At 64.4% G+C, this 17714-nt stretch overlaps 1 protein-coding gene across 1 annotated transcript; it reads left to right on the top strand.

Annotated features, from left to right (window-relative positions):
• Positions 1–4511: 4511 nt before the first annotated feature.
• On the top strand, positions 4512–12381 carry MKNK2 (MAPK interacting serine/threonine kinase 2). Its single transcript, XM_050321438.1, is given in 14 exon segments — positions 4512–4612; positions 6567–6648; positions 6781–6882; positions 6974–7071; positions 7921–8000; positions 8408–8481; positions 8571–8675; positions 8994–9049; positions 9459–9554; positions 11104–11298; positions 11400–11564; positions 11666–11709; positions 11969–12115; positions 12117–12381. Coding segments are annotated over 14 exon segments (1410 nt in total). The 5' UTR covers positions 4512–4564; the 3' UTR covers positions 12235–12381.
• The last annotated feature ends 5333 nt before the right edge of the window (positions 12382–17714 follow it).

Raw genomic sequence — 17714 nt, forward strand, 5'->3', positions numbered from 1 at the left:
CTGTCCTGGAGACCCTGGGGAGTGCTGGGGGGTCCTGGGGAGGGGGGACAGCCCCCAGATGTGGGTGCAGAGCAGGAGCTGGCAAAGCCAAGCGGGGTTTGCCCCGAACCCTCCCTGCAGCAGATGGGGAGGGAAGGACCAGGCCCACGTCCCTGGGGAGAGTGCCAGGATGGTGGGATGGGGACAGTGGGACTCGGGGTGTGCTGGAGGCCTGGCTGGAGGGTCAGACCTGGCTGGGCACTGCCCAAACCCCCTGGCAGTGGCAGGGCAAGGAGGGAGTTTGGGGGACCCACTGGCACAGCCTGTGTGTGCCTTGGACATGGGGGGGCTGTCCCGTGTCCCCTGTGTCCCCCGTGTCCCCCAGCCCTCCCTCCCGTCCCACCCCAGCACCAGCAGTGTCAAACCTCCAGGTTTCTGCCCGGCAGGAAATTCCAGGGTTTTTTTGCAAGATTTTTTCGTTTGACACAGAGCCAGGGCTCCAAATCCTCCCTCTTCCAGGGCCGGGAAGCTGGGCCCTCCTCAGCCCGGGGAAATAACACACGGAAAAAGGAGCTTTATTTATTCTCCCTCCCAAAGCAGAGCAGTGGGGTGGGGGAGGGAAGCCCTGGAACCCCCCAAGCAGCCGCCTGTCCACTCTGGGGCTGCCCCACGTCCATGGGGAGAGGCAGCCACGCGTGGCTCGGGGCACAGAGGGGTGACAGGGTGGCCACAGCCCCTCGAGCTGCCTCTGCTCCCCGGCCAACAATAGCTCCTTCCGGCACGGCCCCGCTCACTTTCCTGTTTTCCCCCGGCCGGGCTCCCAGAGCTGCTGGAGACCCCAAAAGTTTGTGGGTGCTGCTGCTGTGCTGCGTGTCCCGCCCCCTGCGTGTGCTCTGCGTGTGTTCTGCGTGTGCTCTGCGTGCTCCCCGTGTGTTGCTGCCCCCCCTGCACACCCAGTCCGTGCCTGCTGTGTGCCCCGAGCTCCCCGTGTGGCCCTGGCGTGACCGTGGCACGTTCCCTGTCTCACTCACCACACACACTCTACACTCACCACACGCTCCCTGCACACTCATTACACACTCAAGGGGAGGTTTGCAGCCGGCTGTGGTGAGAATGTCGGGTCTCAGCTGCCTTGGGAGGGTGCTGGGACACGCTCCCCGTTCCCTGTGCTCCCCTTCCCTGTGCTCATCCCTGCAGCATCAGCCGCTGGCACCCAGGGAATGTGCACCCATGTGGGGCCGGGTGTGCACAGACTGGCACACACTCACACTCACACACTCACACACAGGCACACACACACTCACACATCCCTGTGTCCGTGCACACACACAGACACTCACACAAACACACTCACACTCACACTGTACCACCCACGTTCCCCCTCGGGGCCAGCTCTGTCCCTCTCCCCGCAGCCCCAGAGGGTTCAGCCAAACGCCCCTCCCCGGGGTCCAACTCGGCCCCTCCCCTCCAGCCTCACTGCAGGGGATTCTGAGCGCTGCACCCCCCGAATTTGGGCCCACAGCAGGTCCCCGTGCCGCTGTCTCCCGCTGTGGGCACACCCGTGCCCACGGAGGGTGGGAAGGGCCACACCAGCCCCGAGGAGCCTTGGCACTTCACCCCCCAGCTCACAGCACAGGGCAGCCCACCTTTTTAATCCAGAGAAACACACATCCCACCTTTTTAATCCAGAGAAACGCGCATTTGGACTCGTTTGAGGCCCCCCCAGCCCCCTCCCTCCTCCTGATGGCCACAGGAGGTACAAACACCGCAGCAACTCCCGTGTCCCAGTTTCCACCAGGATCCACGCGGGGAACACGCCGTGAGTGCCCCAGCACAGTCCCTGTGCCCCCTGCAGACCCCCCGGGGATGGGGCAGCACTACCACCACCCCCAGCCTGGGCTAATTGGGGAGCCCTCATTAGCAGCACTAAGAAAGAAAGGGCTGGGACAGGCGGGCTTGGGATGCGGAGAGACCATCGGGGCCTGGAAAAGCAGGAATTTGGGCTGGGGAGGGGGCTGGGGGTGTGAGGGTGGCCAGGGCCCCACCACGGTGGCCCCACCGGGCTTTGGGGCTGCTGATCCTCCCCAAAAACACCCCACCAGCTGGGGAGGAGGAGCAGTGGGGGAGGGGGCAGAGCGGGGCGTGGGGGAGGGAAGCCGTGGGGTCTGGGGTGCTGATGACAGCGAGTGGGGGTCCTGATGGCAGTGACGATCCGGGGTGCCAATGGCAGTGAGGGGCCGGGGTGTGGAGTGTGCAGAGTGTAGCACAGACTGTATAGTTGAGGGGGAGTCCAGGGTGCTGTTGTCGGTGAGGGGGTCTGGGGTGACGATGTCCATGAAGGGGTCTGGGGTGCCGGCGACAATGAGGGGTGTCCGTGGTGCCGCTGTCGGTGTGTGGGGGTGTCCGTGGTGCCGATGTCGGTGTGTGGGGGTGTCCGTGGTGCCGATGTCGGTGTGGGGGGGTTCTGTGGTGTCGATATCGGTGGGGGTGTGTCCGTGGTGCCGATATCGGTGGGAGGGTGTCCGTGGTGCCGATATCGGTGGGGGGGGGTTCTGTGGTGCCGATGTCGGTGTGGGGGTGTCCGTGGTGCCGATATCGGTGTGGGGGGGTTCTGTGGTGCCGATGTCGGTGTGGGGGTGTCCGTGGTGCCGAGGGGGGGCGGCGGGCGCAGCCAATGCGCGGGTTGGGCGGTGAAGTCACGCCGGCGGGGCCGCAGCCATTGGCCCCGCGCAGCCGCTCCGCGCAACGAGCGCGTCAGTTCTCAGCCCCCGCTGGCGTCACGGGGGGCGGTCACACACACAGAGTCACATACGCGAGTGGGGGGGGGCTCCCACGGGGTCACCGAGCCTGAGTGGGGGTCCTGCTCCCCACCCCTCATCCCCCCAGTGCTTGCCACAGCCCGCGGGGACAGAGGGACGTGACCCCCCCTGCTCTGCTCCCCCTCCGGTGCAGGCCGGGCCGAGCACTGCCCCACTCGTGACATGTGTGGGCTGGGGGGACTCAGGGGGCCCCCAACCCCTGCCCTGAGTTTCAGGAACACGCAGCCGGAGCGTCCTTGTCCCCGGTGCAGGGGGGTCCCCAGGGGGTGTCGCTGTCCCCGGGGGCAGGACGGGGTGCCATCCCTGCTGTCCCCACGGCTGGGGGGTGTGGGGTGTCTGGGGGGTGTCCCTGTCCCCAGTTCAGTGCAGGGGGTGACGAGGGGGTGCCCTTGTTTGTGGGTGCCGTGGAGGGGGGGGAGGCTGGGGGTGCCCCTGTCCCTGCCTGCAGCTCACGGGGGTGCCCGGGGGGGTCCGGGGCCCCGGAGCAGTACGGGAGGGGTGAGGCATCCCCGGGGGCTGTGAAAGGGGGTTTGTGTCCTCAGTGGGTCCCCGAGAGGGGTTGGGGTGACCCCGGGCGGGCCTTTTGTGCCAACCGGGGGGGTGTTTGTGTCCCTGGTGGGTGCCCAGGGGGGTGTTTGTGCCCCCACTGTGTGCCGGGGGAAGTCGGGGTGTCCTGAGGGGGGCAGTTTACGTGTCCGGGGGGTGTTTGTGGCCCCGGTGCAGCACGGGGGTTGTCCGGGGGTGTGGGGGTAACCTGGTGGTTCTGTCCCCCAATGTGCCCAGGGGTCGGGGTGTCCCCGGGGGGGGGCTGTTTACGTGCCCGGGGGGCGGAGGGGGCTGTGTCTTCCGTGGTTGCCCGGGCGGGGGCAAGTTTGTGTTCCCGGGGGGAGCGTTTGTGTCCCTGGGTGGGCGCCCGGGGGGGTTGTTTGTGACCCACGATGAGTTCCCGGGGGGAAGGTGTGACCCCCGGGAGGGGTGTCCGTGTCCTCGGTAGGTTCCCGGGGTGTGTAGTCCCGGGGGTGGGAGGGAGGTATCTGTGTCCTCTGGTGTGTCCCTGGGATTGCTGACCCCGGGGTGTCTGTTTGTGTCCCGGGGAGGTGTCTCTGTCCTCGGTGGGTGTCCGGGGGAGGTGTTTGTGACCCTGGGGGAGGGAACTTGTGACCCCGCTGGGTTCCCGGAGGGGGCGGGGGTGTTATGACCCGGGAGGGGGGTTTATGACCCCGAGGGGTTATTTACGACCCCAGGGTGGGCTTTGTGCCCTCGGGGTGTCTGTCTGTGTCCCCAGCGGGGTGTCCTCGGAGCAGGGCGCGGCGCGGGGGGTGGTGGCGGTGCGGGGTGGGCGGTGCGGGGGCGGTGCGGGAGGGCGGGGCCGTGTCCGGGGCTATAAAGGCGGCGGGGCGGGGGCGGTGCGTCCCCCGCTGGCGGCGGAGCGGCGCGGAGCGGAGCGGGCGGCGGTGCGGGGCTGGGCTGCGGGGCTGCGCTACCACCAGCAGCGGCGGCTCTGCGGGGCCGCGCCGGTGAGCGCCGGGACGGCACCGGGGTGAGGGGGTCCCGGGGAAGCGGCCGCAGCTTTTGGGGGAGGGGGCAGCCCGGCTGACCCTTCCCGCCCCTCCTCTCCCCGCAGGTCTCGGCCACCCCCGACTCCCTCCGGCTCTGCCCGTCCCTCCGCCTCCTCCCCCGCCGCCCCTCCGATTTTTTATTTTCCATACACCCCCTCACCCCAATTTCTCCCAGCAACGCCGCCCCCCGCCCCCCCCCGCAGCAAGATGGTGCAGAAGAAATCAGAGATCCCGGGATTCCACCGTTCCTTCAAGGTAAGGGGCTGCTCCCCCCCCAGCTTCCCGGGGATGCTCGGAGGGGGGTGGACACTTGGGGGGGCTCCGAGGCCGGGGTCGTCCCGCATCGCTGCATCCCCTGCACGGGAACGGGATGTGTGTGTGGGGGGGAGACCAACCGCTTCCTGCCCCCCCCTTCTCCCCGGCACCCCCCGAAATTGAGGCGCGGGGGGGCCGCTGCCACCCAAAGCGGGCAGCGGGACCCCTTTGTCCCCCCGTGCTGGGGGTCGGGTCTGTATCTCCCACCCCCGGGTGGGCGCTGGGCTGCTGCAGCTCCCACGGGGGTCCCCGGTGGTGGTGGGGGCTGCACTGTTTCCCCTCCCAGCTGCACCCCCTCGTCCCCCCCCGGGGCTCCCCGCGGGTGGGGGAGGGCTCAGGGATTCCCAGGCCCGGCCCAGGGTCGATCCTGCAGCGCCGCCCACCCTGGGGTGCTCCGGGTCCCCCCAGCCCTGGGCTGTCACCCCCCCGCCATGCTCCGGCCACTGTCACCTCAGGGGGGGTGCGGGGGTCGCTGCGGTCCCGCTCCTTTCGGTGCCTCCCCCCCGCATCCCCGCACCCCCTTCCCGGCTGCGGATCGGGGGGACCTTTGTTCGGTTTCGCTCCGGCCCGGGGGGTCCTGGGGTCCCCTGCCCCGCCCCCTCATTGCAGTGCCCCCCCTCCTGCTCGTATGGCCCCTGGCCGGGGTTTGTGTGTCCCCTTCCCCCGGGGATGGAGGGGGACCCTCGGCTGTGCCGATGGAGCCGGTGCGCAGCCTCCCTCCCCAGACCTTTGTGTGGCGGTGCTGCGGCAGCTGGCGGGGCCCCTGGCCCCTGGACCCCCAGCACCCCTGTACTGCCCGTACCCCCTGTACACCCTGTACCCCCACCTGGAGGCCTCGCCCCCCCCTCCCGCCGGGGCTCATCCCGGGGGCAGTAGCTGCGGGGCGATGCTGAGCCCCCCCAGGTGCAGCGTTTTGGGGAGGGGGGAGCTGGCAAAGCGCAGGGCAGGAGAGTTTTGGCCGCTGGAGATCCGGAGTGGTGCTTGGTTGGGGGGGGGGTGACGCCAGCGGCAACCCCCCCCACACACACACCCCGCAGGGCTGGGGACCCCCCCGGCCCCCCCAGGGCTGCAGTAAACAGGCACGTTCTGGGTGTTTCTGGCGGTGACCGGGGTTGGCCGTGCCGGGGTTGGCAGCCGGCCCGGGCACCGGGCGGGTTTGGGAACGCCGCTGGAGCTGCCACCTCCACCCAAACAGATTTCATAATCCTGGGCAGGACGGGGCCCTTTTGCCCCCCCAGCACTGCCCCGTCCCGGGGGGGGAGGGGAGGCTCAGGAGAGGGGGGGACAGAGGGGCTCCGTGTCTTTGGGGGACCGCTGGGGTTTGGGGAGGGGGAGGCAGTGAGTGCCACGCCCTCCCTTCATCCCGGGGTGCAGGAGGGTTTGGGGTGAGCCCCGATCCTGCGGGGTTGGGGGTGTCCCACAGCCCCGGGGACACGAGGCCCACTGGAGCGGGACAGAGCGGGCTCCCCCCGCCGTGACCTTGCAGGGAGCTGGGAGGACGTGGCTGTGGTGGCTCCGGAGCCCGTCCTGCCCTGTGGCCTGTGTGCCTCCCCCTCACTGCAGGTCAGGTCTGGCTGGAGGTTTGGGGTTGGGTTGTGCGGGCGGCCCCGGTCTCTCTCATCATCCCTCTCATCATCTGCCGCGTGCTGGCCTGGGGGAACAACCCCACAGCACCTCCCCCAGCAGGAGATGGGGGAGCCTTCCTCCTCCTCCTCCTCTGGCTCTGCATGGAGCTCTGCCCTGTCCCTCCATGAGCCGGTGTCCTGCACCCCGGGGGGGTGAGCAGGGTGTGTGCCAGAGCAGGAGCGTGCTGGGCTGCATGGCGGGGGTGGGCAGCCGGTGGTGGTGGCCGATCCAGTGGCTGCCCCCTCACTCCAGCTCTTGGCTCCCACAGGGACAAAACCCCTTCGACCTGGAGTTCGACCAGTCCAACCACCTGGAGCCCGTTTTCAACTTCGAGTGCCCGCCCCGTCCCGGTGAGCGTTGGGTGCTGTGGGTGCCTCCCCTGTCTCTGGGATGTTGGCCCTTTGTGCTCCCCCAAAAGCTGTGGGGGCTGCCCCGGGGCAGCAGAGGTGCTGACGGGGGGTGGTGGCTTTGCTCTGGCACAGACATGCCTTCAAGTCAACCCATCGACATCCCTGACGCCAAGAAGAGGAACAAGAAGAAGAAGCGCTGCAGGGCCACCGACAGCTTCTCGGGCAGGTTCGAGGGTGAGTGGGGTGATTGGGGCAGGGCTGGGCCCTCCTGGTGCCCCCCCTGGGGAGGTGGAGCTGGCAGCTCAAGTGGCCTCTCCCCTGCCAGATGTTTACCAGCTGCAGGAGGAGGTGCTGGGAGAAGGGGCCCACGCCAGAGTCCAGTCCTGCGTGAACCTCATCACCAACAAGGAATACGCAGTGAAGGTGAAGCTCTGCCTCCCTCCCACCCCCCTTTCTGTCCCCCTCTAATCTGGGGCTCTCCCAGCTCCCAAAATCATCTGCTGCCGGCACAGGATGACTTTTTCCCAGGCTAGAGGGGCAGGGCTGGCCTGTGCAGGTGCCACCCTGTCCTCTGCCACCACCCAGCCCCGGGTCACCCCCTCTCCTTTTAGCTACGCTCCCCTCCCTGTCAATTAGGGCAAGACTGGAGCTTAAATTAACACTTGCAGCGTGTCTGGGGATGTGGTGCTGCTGGCAGGGTGGCCACCTCCTGCTGTCCTCAGGGAGGTCTCTGAGCCCTTAGGGAGGGTGTTGCTGGAGGGGTTTGGGGTGAGCCAGCTGCTTTTGGGGCCAGGGGTGGGGGTGCCCTGCATCTTGGCGGCTCCTGGGCACGGCACAGGGGGGGCTGTGTCCAAATGCCAGGGCAGCTTGGCCTCCCCACACGCCGCAGTTTCCCCACTCAAAGACTCCCACCACCACCCCTTTGGGGTGGTGGTGGGGGTCTTTGAGTGGGGAAACTGCGGCAGCAGAGAGGGCTGTGGGTGCAGGGGCGTCCCTGAGTGGGATGGGGCGAAAGGCCCTCGGCTGGGGCGTCACAACGGAGCTCTCTTGGCCCCGGCCCCCGGGAGGGAGCGGTTTGGCACCGGCGCTGCCGCGCTTGGCACCCGCGCCGGGAACAGCCTGTTCTGCTGCCTCCAGCCTGCCGGGCTTCTCCCCCCCCGGGGGTCCCCCTGAGCCGTGGGAGGTGGGAAAAAGGGGAAAGGCATGGGGGTTGCCCCTGGCCCCTCCCTGACAGCCTCCCCTGAGCCCCCCCTCCCCTTTTTCACCTTCCAGATCATAGAGAAGCGGCTGGGACACATCCGGAGCAGGGTGTTCCGGGAGGTGGAGATGCTGTACCAGTGCCAGGGACACAGGTATGGCTGTGGACACAGAGGGGTGGGCTGAGACCGGCTCCTGACACCCGTGGGGTGCAGCCTCTGCCCCATAACCCCTCCCCGTGGCCCTGCTGGGAGCGTCCAGAGGGGACACTCAGTGGTTTGCCGTGGCCAGTGGGTCTGCAGTGGCCACGCTGGAGCTGGGCCGGGCCGAGCCCCTGCCGTGCACTCGCGTGGGGCAGGAGGGTCTGCGAGCAATTAGGGAGGAGCGGGGCGGGCGGGCGAGTCCCTGACTCCCCCCTGGAATGCAGCCAGGGGGGCCCTGGCCGGGTGGTTTCAATCAGTGGGAAGGCAGTTTTCCCCTCCCAGGACGTGGGCTGGGGAGGGGGGGGCCCCGGGAGGTGTTTTGGGGGGATTGCCGGGACTGATCCTGCTGCTCCCCCCAGGAACGTCCTGGAGCTGATCGAGTTCTTCGAGGAGGAGGAGAGGTTTTACCTGGTGTTTGAGAAGATGAGGGGAGGTGAGTGCAGTGCCAGGCTCAGGGTGGGGGGCTGGGGAGGGGGTGGCAGGACCCCCACAAGCTCCCTCTCTGCTCTGCCTTGGCCCCAGGCTCCATCCTGACCCACATCCACCGGAGACGCCACTTCAACGAGCTGGAGGCCAGCGTGGTGGTGCGGGATATCGCCAGCGCCCTGCACTTCCTGCACAACAAAGGTGAGCCCCTGGGAACCCCTGGGGTGCCCTGTGCCCTCCCGGGGGTGTCACTGCCCCCCCAGCCCCCTGCCCAGGGGACGGTGCCTGTCCCGGTCCAGCCCAGCTGCACCGCGCGGCTCTCTGTGCTGCGGATCCTGTTCCTCCGGTTCGTTGGGACTCGGGGCCAGCAGCGATTCCTGCCCTCTGCCCTGAGTGCAGGCGGTGATTTGGGGTGGGGAGGGAGGGGTCCCTGTGCCACCCCCAGACCTTTTGCTGTGGAGCTCTTTTGTGGGGGGGATTTTTGGCCTCATTGGCTCTTCTGTTCCCCCTCCCTGCCAGGGATCGCACACAGGGATCTGAAACCGGAAAATATCCTGTGTGAGAGCCTGGACCAGGTGAGAGGGAGAGCTGGGCTGGGTGCTGGGGGTGCTGCCTGGGGATGAGGGGGTGCAGGAGGGTGTGTCTGTGGGTGATGGACACGCTGGGGTGCTGCCAAGGGGGCTGGTGGGCATGGAGGGTGCTATGTGGGGGTGGTGGACGCCACGGGATGCTTCCTGGGATTGTGGGTGCAGAGGGGGTGATCCTGGGGGCTGTGGGCACAGTGGGGGTGCTGCTGAGCGGTCACAGGGGGTGCAGCCCCAGGGACACCCCCAATATGCCGCAGCACAGGGTGGTGTGAAGCAGGACAAGCCCAGGCATCGACCAGCTGGGGCCTGGAAAGCACAGGCTGTGCTCTTTGGGGGAAAAGGGGGGGCTGCCGGGGCAGGGGGGAGGTCACCAACCACTCCTCCTCCCCACCCCCAGGTCTCCCCGGTGAAGATCTGCGACTTCGACCTGGGCAGCGGCATCAAACTGAACGGCGACTGCTCCCCCATCTCCACGCCGGAGCTGCTCACCCCGGTGAGCGCTGGGTGAGGGGTCAGTCCCTCGGTGGGGGTGTGGGGTGGGAGGGTCCTGCAGGTTTCGGGGCTGGGGCTGTGCGTGGGCACCCCCCTCGCTGATGCTGCTGCGTGTCCCCCCCTCGCATCCCCCCCGCGCCGTGGCAGGAGCGATGCGGTTACATAAGGCGGGGGGGCCGGGCGGGGGGGCTGGCGCGGCGCCCGGGCTGCCGAGCGAGCCTCGCTGAGCTTGCTGAGCCTCGCTGAGCCTCGCTGAGCCTTAGCAACAGCCCGAGCCACAGCCCGAGCCGGCGCGGCGGCTGCGCGGGGCTGCCCACGGGAGAAGTGGGTCAGGAGCGGGGCTGGGAGTAGGGAGGGTGCTGCGGGAACACCCCCTGATTCCTGGGCTGGCCCCCCCATCCTGCAGGTTGGACACCCCCGAAGCTCGCGGGGTGACCCCCGTGTTGCACAGAGCCCCCCCCTCCCTCCCCCCGCTATCACAGAAAGCTGCGCTCGCTTTATCTGCAGCAGCAGCAGAAGCAGCAGGTCCCGCCCAGGGCTGGGTGTTGTCCCGCACCGCACCCCCGTGTTTTTGGGGTGCGCACGTGCTGGGGGAGGCGGAGCCCGGCTGGTGCGGGGGCACAACAACAGAGACGGGGTGGGGTGGGCAAAGCACCCCGACCCCCCTCGTTCCGCCGTGGGTACCCCCCTTCTGGGCTGGGCTCGGAGCCTGTGAGGTGTCCCGAGTTCCCCGTTCTCAGCCCGAGGGGGGTGTCTGCCCCGTTCCCACCGGGATCAGCCGTGCCGCGGTGCCGGGCTCGGGGCTCTGTGTGTGTGTGTGGAGGTTGTTTTGCTGCGGTGCCATCAGCTGCTGGGGCTGGGGAGGCCCCCGGTCGGGGAGAGGCCCCTCTCGTTCCGGGGTGATTATCTGCTGGCTGCAGCTCTTTTCTCGCCCTGGTCACGAGGCCCGTGTGGGCTGCGGGTCATGTGCTGGAAAGCCCCAGAGTCCCTGGAGCGATCGGGGAATGGCTGGCGCTGCCTCCCCTTCCAGCGGGGTTAACTCCTCCCACCCCGGAGCCTGAGCCTCAGCCTGCTCCTGCTCCTGCTCCTGCTCCGGTTGCACTGCCTGGAACGGGCAGGGGAACAGGCAGAGCAGGATTGTCCCTCCGTGTCCTGCAGCCTCTCCCAGGCGATGGAGCGGCCGCTGCCCTGCTGAGCCGGTTGGGTGGCTGTGGTGCTGTGGGGTGTGGGTGCTGTGGGGTGTGGGTGCTGTGGGGTGTGGGTGCTGTGGGGTGTGGGTCTGGCTGTCCTGCTGCTGCCCTGTGGGGGGTTGCACCCTTTAGGCTTTTTTTTTTTGTTTCCCTGTGGGGTGGCAGCCGGCTGTTGGGTGACCCCGGAGAGGCAGGTCTGTGGCATCCCCTGTGCTGGGAAACCCTGTGGGAAGATCTGCCCTGGCAGGAGCAAAACCAGGGGAGCAGCCCTGTCTGCACCCTCCCTTCCAGGGGTGCAGCCCCGTAGCTCTGACCCCCCCTTGGTGCCCGCCCTTTGGGCTCACCTGCCTGTCCCCACAGTGCGGCTCAGCCGAGTACATGGCCCCAGAGGTGGTGGAGGCCTTCAACGAGGAGGCCACGATCTATGACAAGCGCTGTGACCTGTGGAGCCTGGGGGTCATCCTGTACATCATGCTGAGCGGGTACCCCCCCTTCGTGGGCCACTGCGGCTCGGACTGCGGCTGGGACCGGGGCGAGGCCTGTCACACCTGCCAGGTACGGGGGGGACCCTGCACTGCCAAACCCACCCCCAGTTTGGCAGCGGCGCCCCTGATTGAGCCCCTGTGATTGATTTTTCTCCCCCCCATCCTCCTCAGAACATGCTCTTTGAGAGCATCCAGGAGGGGAAGTACGAGTTTCCCGACAAGGACTGGGCGCACATCTCCTTCGGAGCCAAAGACCTCATTTCCAAGCTGCTGGTGAGAGATGCCAAGAAGAGGCTCAGCGCAGCCCAGGTCCTGGAGCACCCCTGGGTGCAGGGGGTGAGTGGTGATGCCCCCTCCCTGCTCTCTGCTCCCAGAATTGGGGTGGGGGGACACCCCCCTATGGGCTCCTGGCTCTGACCGGCTGCGTTTCATTGCAGTGCGCCCCGGACAACACCCTGCCAACCCCCATCATCCTGCAGAGGTGAGTGTGGGATGGGGACCCGACCAGAAATGCTGCCCCAAAACCAAAATCCCAGCCCTGAAAATCCTGGCTCCTCTCCTCAGCACTGCTGTCCCCTCCTGCTGCTTTTGGGGGCTCTACCGCCCCAACTCTGTCTGGGCAGCGGTGGCTGCTGTGAGTTGGGTCCGAGCCGAGTTTTCGGCGCCTGACCACGGCTGGCACATGAGGAGGGACACGCTGCCCTCCCTGCAGCCCCCCTGAGCCCCTGCCTCCCCCGCAGGAACAGCAGTGCCAAAGAGCTCACCTGCTTCGCTGCCGAGGCCATCGCTGTCAACCGGCAGCTGACGCGGCACGACGAGGACGAGGAGGACGAGGCGGAGGAGGAAGCACGACCCATCATCATCAAAGCTACCTCACGGGCCATGCAGCTCTCCCCCCTCCGAGTCCAAGCTGGCCAAGCGGCGGCAGAAGAGCAGCCTGGCCAAGGCAGTGGCCGCCGGGCAGCACCTGGTGGCCCCGCTGGTCCTGGTGGCCGACCAAGCCTGAGCGGTGCCCCCTGCACCTGCTGGACCCCATATCCCCCTCTTCTCCTTCCTTTCTCTCCCCTTTTCCCCCCACCCCCACCCTCAACCCCACCGTTTCTGGCTAGCGACAAGATCAGGACTCGTCCCTGTGGCTGGTTTCCAAGGTTTTGCTGATCTTGTAGGTCTGGGGGTGGGAGGGTTTGTTTAAGATCTTTTTTTTTTTTTTTAAGGTATTAAATCAAGTGTGAGGTTGCTTCACCCAGGGCACACTCAAGGACATCTGACAGACACACGGACTTTTGTTCCCCGACTCTTGGTTTCTCCTCTGACATTTCCCCCCCTCCCCGACACCAAAGGACTCTTTGTACCCGCGGCTGCTTTGACGATCTCAGCTCGTTTCATACTGTGAACAAAAGACCCTCGGTCGCGTTTCCAGCAGCGGGAGTCGCGTTTTAACCTCGTCCCTCCCCCCGGAGCTGCAGGTTTTTCTCCGCTGTTGGGGTAGATCCCACAGAACCCCCTGTCCCGGGGGGGTCTGGGAGGCACCTCCGTCCCGTGCTGGGGGCTGTCCCTGGCTCTGCTCCGGGGGGACACGGTGGGTGTTGTGCAGGGAACCACTCGGGCCGGGGGGAGACGGTGCCAGCGAGGGAGCAGTGCCCTGTCCCGGCGAGCCGCCCTCTCTCCTCGGCATCCCAGAATAAGCTATTCACTCCCTTCCTTTCTTTTTCCTTTTTTTTTTTTTTTTTTTTTTCGATGATTGTTGGTTTTAAACTGCTAGCTGTTGTGCTCTGTGCCTCTCTACAGGGCACAGAGAAACGTCTTCCTTTGCTCCCTCCCACGCTCCGGGGGTAAGGTCGGGGGATTCACCAGCACCCAGGACTGTGCTCTCGTGCCAGGGCAGGTGTTGTACCCCCTGGTTCTGGAGGGGCTGGTGGAGGAGGTGTGAGAGGGATGAGGTGGCCAGAGCAGCCAGGAACTCCCTCTGGGAATAATTGTGCTCTGTGGAAAGCAAGGAGCTGCTTCAGGGGCGCCGGGACCCGCTGCGGGACAGGGAGACCTGCTGTGACCTCGGGCTGGCCCCGAGGCTGCCGTGACAGGAGGGTCTGGGGGCACACAGGGTGCCCAGTGCCCTGGGGATAGCAGTGGGGGAGTAGCTCAGGATGTGGGGCTTGAGGGTTTGGAGTCGGAGCAGAGGGGAGTGCTGGTGTGTGTGGTCATGGATGTGCATCCGTGCTCGCAGTGTTCAGGTGGTGCCCTTTCCTCAGGGCTTGCTTTGGGGAGGGGAAGGAATGCAGGGCAGGGAAGGGCTTGGAAAGCTGAGCAGGGATGAGGCCCTTGGCTGGGATCTGGGTCTGTCCAGGAGGCAGTTGAGGCCAGACTGGCCTCCAGCTCCCCCCAGCACCCCCTGCTCCCCACCATGGCCACGGCTTGGGCCACCAAGCTGTGCCCACTGCCACCCCCCCATCACAGCCCCTGCCCACACTCAGTGCTTGGAGCTTTATATTTTGCAAAAGCAGCCTCGTGTGCCCAGGTTGAGGGTTTGGGAGCTCTGAGCTGGGGGGAGAAGAGGCTTCCCTGGGTCTGCAGCTGAAGTCAGTCGCTGTCTCTGGAAAAAAAAAAAAAAGTTCTCCTTTTTATTTTAAGACTGCTGACAGCAATACTATGCAATATATGTTGTTTTTTGTTTCAGGGAGGTGTGTGTGAGTTACCTTGGGGGGAGGATGGTCGGGGTTTTGGTGGAGTTTAGAGTTTAGGGCAGGGGCCGTCTTCTCTCACCCTTCCTGGCCTTTCTGCTCACCCAGGGGGGGTCAGGGAGGGCGGCTCCATCCCCATCCCAACTCCCCCAGAAACTGCCTCCCCCTTGCAGTCAGCCCTCTCCCAGTGGGCTGGGTGGGGAGGAGCGGGTGAGGAGGGGAGACCCCCCCACGCCAGCACTGGGACACCCTGGAGAGGCCTCCTGTAACCAGAAAGGAAAGAAAGAACAGAAAGAAAAAAAAGTCCACCTTGATTGTACATTGTTACTTTCTTATAGCTTATTTTGTTTTATCAGTTGTAGATAATTCCTCGTTGTCTTATATTAAGAAATACTTGAATGATGAACAGTGCAGCGATGCCTTGGGCTGGTATTGTGACGCTATCGGTGACGCCGCGCGGCGCAGCCTTTTTTTAACAAGAAAAAAAAAATCAAAATCTGTGGGAAGGGGATGGCAAGGGGGGGATTGTCTGGGATTTATCTGTCCCCTCCCTGTGCTGCTGATGTTGGCAAGCTGAGTTGCCCCCTTTTTTCCCCACGTTGTTTTATATGAACACGTGAACTCTCTGGTGGAGGCGGGTGCGTGGCCTGGGTGACCCGTGCTGTGCTGGGAGCGTGTCCCGTGGGCACCTGGGGTGTCCCTGGCCAGGAATGTGCAGCTGGAAGGTGCTGTGGGGGTTTGTGGCGAGGGGGTGGATGTGCCAGGGGGGCACCCGAGCTCGGCCCAGGCTTGGCTTGGTGTTTGGGGCGGGGTTTCGGTTTGTGGACCCGGCGCTCGGGGGTGACCCATGGCAGGGTCTGGGTGTTGGGAGAGAGTCTTGAATTGCCTCTCGAGCTGGGGATTGACTCTGAACGGCTCCAGTGGGACTCGTGGCAGTGCTGGGCACCCCTGGGTGCCTCAGTGGGACGGGGATGGCTGGGGGGACCCTCGTGCCAGTGCCTCCCCCAGGGCGGTTTCCAGACAGATGCTCCCATGGTCCAGCACCAGCGACCCCTTCTCCCCAACACCCTTCTCCCTGCTCTTCCTCTTCCCAAGCTTTTCCCTCCCCATAGAGCATCTATCTTGGAAACCAACTTCAAAGAAGATTATTTTTTTTTGCCTTTTTTTTTTTTTTTTTTAAGCTGGAAACTTTAAGCATTTTGGCTTCCTCTCCTTCCCCCTCACCCTTCCTTCAGCCAACTAACTCGACTTTAGAACTGGTTAGAAACGTTTACTGTGAAGCTCTAACTTTTTTTTTTTTTAAAAATCAAACCAGGAGAAGCTTTCTCCTCTTTACAATTGATGAAGACTGCCAAAGCTGGTTCCACAGGAGTCACGTTATCGCACTGTTGGTTTGTGCAGCAGCAGCCTCTGCCCCGAGGGGCTGACTGGGAAATAAAACCTGAAAATATTAAAAAAAAAAAACAAAACAAAACAAAAAAAAGACAAAAAAATCGACAAAAAAAAACAAAAACAAAAAAGGAAAAAAAAAAGAAAAACCCACACAAAAATAAGCACTTTACTTGTATGTACCAGGTGACCTGATACAGCTGAATTGAAGTTTTCCTTTATAACAATTGTTGATGCCAGAATTTTGTATTCTGTTTTGTAAGAATTTAATAAAAATGCATTGAGACCTATGTGGTGGGGCAGGTGCTTGTGGCAGGTGGAGTTTAGGGGCAGGGGGCGGATTGGGCAAGGTGGGAGGGGGAGAGAGACCCCCTGGGTGTTCCCACTGTCGGCCTTCCCGGCTTCCAGGAGCTCCTGGGAGTGTGGGTGGAGCGGGATCCAGGAATAGGGGCTGGCCCAGCTCCGGCCCTGACTCACTTTTCCCAGCGGGATGGTGTGATCCCTGACTCCCCAGGGGGAGCTGGAGGTCACAGCAGGGCTGTGCTCCCTGCCAGCTGCAAACAGCTTTGGGGAGGCTGCTCTGTCCCACTCGATCCACCCCCTGATCCGTCCTCCCCACCCATCCACCTGCCAGGGGGTGGAGGGGGGAAACTGAGGCAAGAGGGAGGTTGTGTGGTGGGATCTGGGAGGGTTGGGGGAAGGGGTGGGGACTGGAGGTTGAGGATCAGGGTGTGGGAAAGGGCTTTTTCCCTGGGCAGAGCTGCCCTTGTGGAACTTTTTCCAACATATTCTTATTTTTAGGTATTTTCTGACCTGGCAAATTGCTTTTGCTGCCATGCTGGGGGGGGATGGAGCTGCAACCCTGCTGTGGCAGGTGGGGATGCCCTGGCTGGCACTGCTGTCCTGGCAGACCCCCTGCTTTTTGGGGATGGGCTGTGGGGTCTGCCATGGACCAGCTGCTGCTCCCAGCTCTGAGCTGAGAGAGCCCCACACCATGCCCTGAAATCCGGGCTCACTGCTTGGGAAATGGTGCTCCCTGCAGCATCTGGATCCAGACAGGGCTCCTCCAGGGGCCTCCCCTGCCTGGCTGCTCCAGGATGGCCCGTGCTGGGAGCAGAGCTGGGGTTCCCTGGATGCAGAGGATGAGGAGTGTCCCCCAGCCCCATCCCATGGTGATGTTCCTGCCTTTGTTGCACAAAGCCATCGCTCTCTCCTGGACCTGGGGCCACCAACTGATGACCTTGGACATTTTAGGAGCATCCAGCTCCTGGCTCTCCTTCCCTGTTGAGTGTCCTGCTCTCCTGCCCCTCTTGTCTCCCCACCCAGAACCCCCTCCTCTCCTGCTCTTTGCTCATGGGTTATCCTGCAGAAAATCCACCTTCCCAGATTCCAGGTGGATCCCAGGCAGGTGGTGTGCCATGGGCAGCTCTGCTGCAGAGGCTGGTTCAGGTTTTAATCCCTGGAATTCCTCTGTGGGTCCCTCTTTGCCCCTTCCCTGCCTCCCCCAGCCCCAGCAGTGCCCAGGCAGTTGGATCCCATCCCGGAGCACGTGCGGAGAAAGGGCAGCCCTGAAAATAAACCCAGCTCCGGGTCAAAATAACCTGCGCTGCTCCGGGGCCTGAGCATCGGCCCAAAATAGGCTCCCCCGGGATAAGGGCACTATAAATACCCTGGCATGGATTTGCAGTGGAGAAAAGCCCTGCAGGGCAGCAGAGGAGATGCCACCCACGCTGGCCTGGAGCAGGGGGGTCACTGCGGGGCCTGCGGGGTGGCCTGGGGGCTGCAGGGGGGCCAGGCTGGGGGGGACACGGTGGCTGTGCCAGTTCTCAGGATCTGACAGAGCCAGAGGGTCCCAAAGGGATGGGGGAGGCTCTGGGGTCACACCTGGGTTAGCCCAGGGCACCGAGGGGGGTGGGCACGAGGGCACATGAAGAGTCCTCGGTATTCTGGGTCTAAGCCTGGCTCTGCTGGTGACAGAGGATGGTCCAGGTGATTAATCAAAGTTTTGGTTCGCTATCTGCCCAGAAACCAAAGTCTTCTTTTCTTTTCTTCCTTTCCTCACCGAAGGGAGGAATGTGCATTCCCTCAGCCCAGACCACCCTCCTGGACTGTCCATGAGCCCCAAACCCACGCTGGGCACGTGGAGAGGACGGTGAGAAGGGCTGTCTTGGATCAAAAAAAGATTTAGTTTTCCTTTTTGTGCTTTTAAAATGTTTTCTGGGAGGGAGCAGAGAAAGAAAGAACCCCTGTGTGCTTTGCAGTGAGTCACCTCTCCTGTCCAGGCAACCAAAACAAACCAATTTGGGATTTTTTTGGTAAGAGGTGTCACTCTGTGGCTGGTGTGTGTAGGTTCTCCCTCTGCAGGTGTCTCAGGGAGTGAGAGCTCCCTGGCAGAGCCCTGTGTGCAGGTCTGGCTCAC

This window comes from Myiozetetes cayanensis, unplaced genomic scaffold (genome assembly GCF_022539395.1).
Source record: "Myiozetetes cayanensis isolate MyiCay16 unplaced genomic scaffold, myiCay2020 scf26, whole genome shotgun sequence".
Taxonomy (NCBI): Eukaryota; Metazoa; Chordata; class Aves; order Passeriformes; family Tyrannidae; genus Myiozetetes; species Myiozetetes cayanensis.